Source organism: Rosa rugosa, chromosome 3, assembly GCF_958449725.1.
Source record: "Rosa rugosa chromosome 3, drRosRugo1.1, whole genome shotgun sequence".
Classification (NCBI taxonomy): domain Eukaryota; kingdom Viridiplantae; phylum Streptophyta; class Magnoliopsida; order Rosales; family Rosaceae; genus Rosa; species Rosa rugosa.
The window spans coordinates 45,180,390-45,185,714 of record NC_084822.1 but is presented as its reverse complement, the minus strand read 5'-3'; the positions used below and the strand labels follow the sequence as shown (position 1 = coordinate 45,185,714).

At 40.8% G+C, this 5,325-nt stretch overlaps 1 protein-coding gene across 1 annotated transcript; it reads right to left on the bottom strand.

The window, feature by feature from the left end:
- Positions 1 to 1,414: 1,414 nt before the first annotated feature.
- Positions 1,415 to 3,015, bottom strand: LOC133738662 (adenylate isopentenyltransferase 3, chloroplastic). Its single transcript, XM_062166241.1, has 2 exons — positions 2,787 to 3,015; positions 1,415 to 2,685 (listed from the first exon to the last, which is right to left on the bottom strand). The coding sequence occupies exon 2, from the start codon at positions 2,680 to 2,682 to the stop codon at positions 1,684 to 1,686; it is 999 nt and encodes a 332-aa protein (XP_062022225.1). The 5' UTR covers positions 2,683 to 2,685; positions 2,787 to 3,015; the 3' UTR covers positions 1,415 to 1,683.
- Positions 3,016 to 5,325: the final 2,310 nt, after the last annotated feature.

Sequence of the window (5,325 nt, the reverse complement as noted above, 5' to 3'; positions counted from 1 at the left end):
TGTTGAAGGAAAGGAACAATATCAATAGGAGCTACAGAATCCCAGAAAACTAGAATAATATAGTGTAATGCATCATGCATGAAAATGACAGTGGTATCCGAGATAACAACAAGTTCTGCAATTTGTTTCCATTTTGGTCTGCAGTGTTTCCTTATTGGGTCAGAATACAGATCGGTCATGCATGCAAGGAAATAAAGAGAAACATGGATTCTCTCTGCAACCTTGAAAAGGAGAAAGAAAAAGAAGAAGAAGCTTTACTAAGCGAAAGAGAGTAGTCCAAAGCCACTTTCCCATGTTGTTCACTTTGAAACCCCATCTGCACTGCACACTTGCCCCAAATGCTCTGTTTGTGCGCAGCGGCGTGAAGCCACACATTAGGGTTTCCCCACGTACTATAAACAAGATGCCAGAAGACTCGCTTTAAACAACCACTTCGACACACATTTTTACTAAAATATATCCGCTTTAAGCAAAATGTAATTATATAACTACGTGAATCCGAATGTGAAACCCACAATGAACACGAATTCAATGCATATTATTTGAAAGTCTGACAATGTGCTAATTAGTAGAAACTCGATCCTAATAGAGGAAGGGGCGTCTGTAGATCTGTCCAGATTTTTCCTAAAATCCAAACCAAAGTGTGAATCCGGCTAGCTATTGTAGGTGGGAGAGTCCCAAGCTACAACGAGTTTAACACACTTCTTTTCGAAATTCCAATTAACATGCGGTGTGGAAGTAGTGTGTAAGTTTTCATCTTGATCATATATATCATCTTAGCTTTGTATTTTAGTGGGGGTGGTGCATCTGTCTTATCATTTGAGCTTGTTTATCATGCTCCACAGTATTGCATATGAGCAATCAATTGGAAAGGATTAGTGTATTGCTTGAAAAGAAAGCAAAGCATATTAGTTAATATAATAATATACAACTCATAAGAGATTGCATTTCGATCACAAAAAACTCGTCAATTATTAGTGATTCAATCTCTCTGATCGAGTTGCTTTCTAATTATTTGAAGAAATATCTTTGTTTATTTGCATCCAGCCGTCTCTGACTTCCAATTAATCAATCATATCCAGAAGAAAAAAAAAACCATTGTTTAATCAATTATCTTAAATCATGTAGTCTCATCAATCTTTATCAATTATCACTACCAGATTCTGATTCCTTAAAGCAACATTTTCTTGAGAATAGATGTGGGAGTACGGAGCAGACTAATAAGTTGTACGTACGACCAATTAAAATCTCTTAATCATCATTATTAAATCTGTTAAATGACAAAAATAGCAAATACTTATAGGGCATCACTACCCCCATAGCCGTCATTTCTCAGGTTCGATTCCATCCATATTTGTCTTCATCATCATTACATAATAACCCCACTTTTCTTCATGGATCCAATTCCTCTAGAAAAGCAAAAGCAAAAGAATTTAAGCTAAGCTATAATCATTGACAATGGTTACTAAATTCCCATGACATTGATCGACAATAGAGCCCAATACTTCAATATGTATCCACCAGGAAAAAAGATTAACCAAATGTACTACTGCTACAAAAATTATTGCGACTCCAAGCTAGCGAAGCTAATTCATTTGGCCGCTCGTTCATAGAACTCATGTGCATGTTGTTAAAGAAACGTTATATATAACTGGCTTATATAAAATATATTAGGTCGAGTTTCTAGTAAGTTGCAGCCGCAAGAGCTGCAGTTTCCATTGCGGCCGGAACCCTGATGGCAGTGAGATTTGTGGGAACTTCGGCCTTGACATTGTAAAGAAATTGGCGAACAATCACTGCGCTTGGCCCCGAAACCAGCCTGTCCCAGGCCTCATCAGCCTCCTTGCCACGCTTCCGGAACACCTCAGTGGCATCAAGTGGATGCAGACTCCACCCTTTATTCCTAAGTCTTCGAATCTTCTCCAATTGCCTACATGCCAACTTGCATGTATTGTCTTTTACTTCATTTATCGCTTGTTCAAGTAACCAGGCTCTAGTTTCCTCATCCAAAGACGGACCATACCGGAAAAAGTCATCAAACTCCGGCACACCGATAGCCCTTCTGATCCCTTTTGTATAATCCGCTTTCGGATCAAAGAACTCTCTCACCTCCTCCACCATTCCATTCTCCACCATCTGATCGACCCGGTCGGAAACAAAAGATTGCAAAACGGGTAAGGATACATCCACCCAGAGAAAGCAGCAGTCATATCTTGACCGGAACATCTTATCGTAGCCGTCGATCAACGCCTCTATGTACGAGTTCGAGCCTCCAACGATGATTGGAAGCCGGTCGCGGTTTAAGATCGACTCGACGGCGAGGCAGGTGACGCCACAGAAGTCGTCGGCAGAGAAATCCGCATTGGGGTCTAAAACTCCAAGCAAATGGTGGGGGACGCCGCGTTGTTCTTGAGGTGATATTTTGTTGGTGGCGATGTCAAGGCCCTCGTAGAGTTGCATTTTGTCGGAGTTGATGATTTCCGCCGGGAAGCGGGTGGCCAGGTCGATGGAGAGCTTTGACTTGCCCGTCCCGGTGGCGCCCATTACGATCACCACCTTATCCTTCTGGCGGTGGACATTCAACACATCGAGGAGGTTGTGGCTGTGCCCGCCGCCAATGGACAGTGGAACGTTTGGTAACGTCTGAGTTTGTTTGCACATTGTCATCATGTTCATGGTCATGATCTGCAACAAAGATACCAAACAAAGTAAGAAAAGAAACATGTACAAAAATTAAAGACAAATGGCATGGAAAGAAAAAGAAGGTGATCTAAAATGTATTGTACCTCGTTGGTTTGTGAGACGCGGCAGGCTGAAGGAGTTGGTTTGGGTTATAAACAGTAGTTAGGAGAAGGAAGCACGGCACACTTGTATATTTCCCTTTTATTGAAATGATTTCAACTAGAAATGAAGTCGATCTGTAGTGAGGCTAAACAAAATTGTTGTCAAAAAAGTTGAAGCAAGCTAGTTCAATTCCCACCTTGATAGTTTCGTGTGGCGAAGGTGATTGAGGGGTTGGGGACTTGGGGTTTATATACAGGTGAAGTGGCAATTGGGTGCTGATCAACTTTGGACTACGTAGTATTTAGTCAACTTTGAGTGGATTAGAAAAAAAAAAAAAATAGTGGTCTTGCAATAATATTCTCTTTTCTTTTTAAAAAGTTACCTTTAAAAAAAAATTGCAAACGTTTAATTAATTATTTTTTTATATTAGAAAACAACAAAGAGGAAAATGGCATGCATCTACGCAAGTCCGGTGAAAATAAGAAGTTTGAGCCGAGGTGCACAAGAGCGATGGTTTAGAGAAAACCCAATATGTTCAAAAAAGAGAAAACTCTAGTTGACACCGTGTATTTACAAATCACAATATATCTCTACTACTATAAAGGAAAGCCTAACTTTGGTGTCATAGGCTTCACCAAAATTTGAAACACCTAAAATATCATTTATCGCATCATTATTTTATTTTATTTTTAAATGTTGAAAATGTCAAATATATTTTTATTTTTAATTGTTAGATAAACATGGAATGAAAATAAACAAAATTAAATGAACAATCACAGTATCGATCACACGTTCCTCTCTTCAACTGTCCGTGTAAACACACAGGTTAAAGGCTAGTTGGTTATAATTCTTAATCCATATCTTCTATCTTTTCACTCCTTTAACTTGGGAGAAAAAAATAATAATAAGAATGATCACAGTACACGTGTATATATCAATATATCATATATATTAAAATTTAAATAAAGTTTGATACTAGTTTTATTAGGAATAAGGTTAATATATACGTGAGGGTGCTGAAAGCTACTTATCAATTAACAAGAGAAAATTAAGTAAGATACTATGTAATTTTCATGCACAATATAATTTATAGTATTATTTATTTTTATTTTTTTGAATCCAAGGAGGTCAGATATATTAATGTTCAGCAAGCAGTACCAGAAACGACACACCCATAGGGGCCGACAGAAAGAGCCATCCTGTAGGACATACAAATGACCTATACTAACATAAAACCTACGCACTCCCGGGTACACCCACCTTTTAAGGACTAATAAGCACCTTTATTCTTACAAAATCTAGGAGCTCAGAAGCAAGGAAATATAAAAGTTAACAACCGAGCTAACTAGATTCTGCGACTTATGAAAATTTAAACATTACTAGTTGAGGATGAAGCTCCAACATCCCCACAAATGCCACCATCAGTCAGCAGCTGCTCCATATATTCAGAGGTACTGCTTATCTCTTTTTCCTCCAGCACTTGACCAGGGCGATCACTGTCCCTAAGCTTCCACTTCTTAGACTTCCTACCTTGAAACTCATTCTCCAGAACCTTTGCACACTTCGGTTTGTTCTTACTTCCCTTTGGTCTACCCAATTTCTTCTTCCTTGGCGAGACAATCAGTTGACCATTTTTGTGTTGCAGGACAAGCTGCATCCCATCGTCAACTTGGATTAAAGGTTCAGTCTAAGACACACCCCAAACGATCGAGTCCCTCCACAGCTTTACGCTTAGTTCCTGAAGCAGGATAGCTCTGATGGGAAACAGCCATCACCTCTGTACCCTTACCCTTATCCATCCCCATGGACTCGATCAACTCCATCGGGGATTTCTTCCCCACTTTACCCAGAGGAGTATGGCCAGCCTTCTTTGTCCAAGTTGCCAAGAACTCAGCTAGGTTAAAATCCCCGAACAGCGAAGGAAAAGGCTGAAAGTTACTAGCCAGCAAGGTATGATGTGGTGGATCAGTTCCCACTAACACCGGCCCCTCTACCACCGATTTCGACGCAATCACCATCGCCCTCTGAACCCTCATCTCTTCTCCCTCAGTCCGAGGCCCACGTTCCCCTACAGTCAATGACAGTCCAGCCATAGTCGTGGCTTGGATCTGAGCCATGATCTCATCTCTCTCCTTAGTCAACCAGGCCGGCATCACATCCTGTATCACCATGCATAAAGAGGCCACAACTCCGACAGAAGCCTCTGACCTTTTCAAAGTTAAACGATAGTTCAGACGCCACCGTCGGTGAAAACTCGAAAAGCATCCAAACCCTAAGTCGCCGTCGAACATCAAAAACCAATCGGATCCTTTGCTCTGCTTCCTTCCGATATAGGGAATTCTGGTCGAAACGGATCACACGCCCCAGGGCTGATCCCACCAAGTTCAGCGCAGCCTTATTTCGAAGACCCACCGGAAGGCCCTTAACTGCAACCCATGCTTCCACCAGATGCAGTGGAACCTCGTGCACCAGACCGATACCGTCATAACCTCCTAGCACCACCATCGTATTTCTATAAAACCAAGGTCCTCCATGTAGGAT

Coding starts and splice junctions, on each gene's coding strand:
- LOC133738662 (XM_062166241.1), bottom strand. CDS start 2,682: ATGACCATGAACATGATGACAATGTGCAAACAAACTCAGACGTTACCA.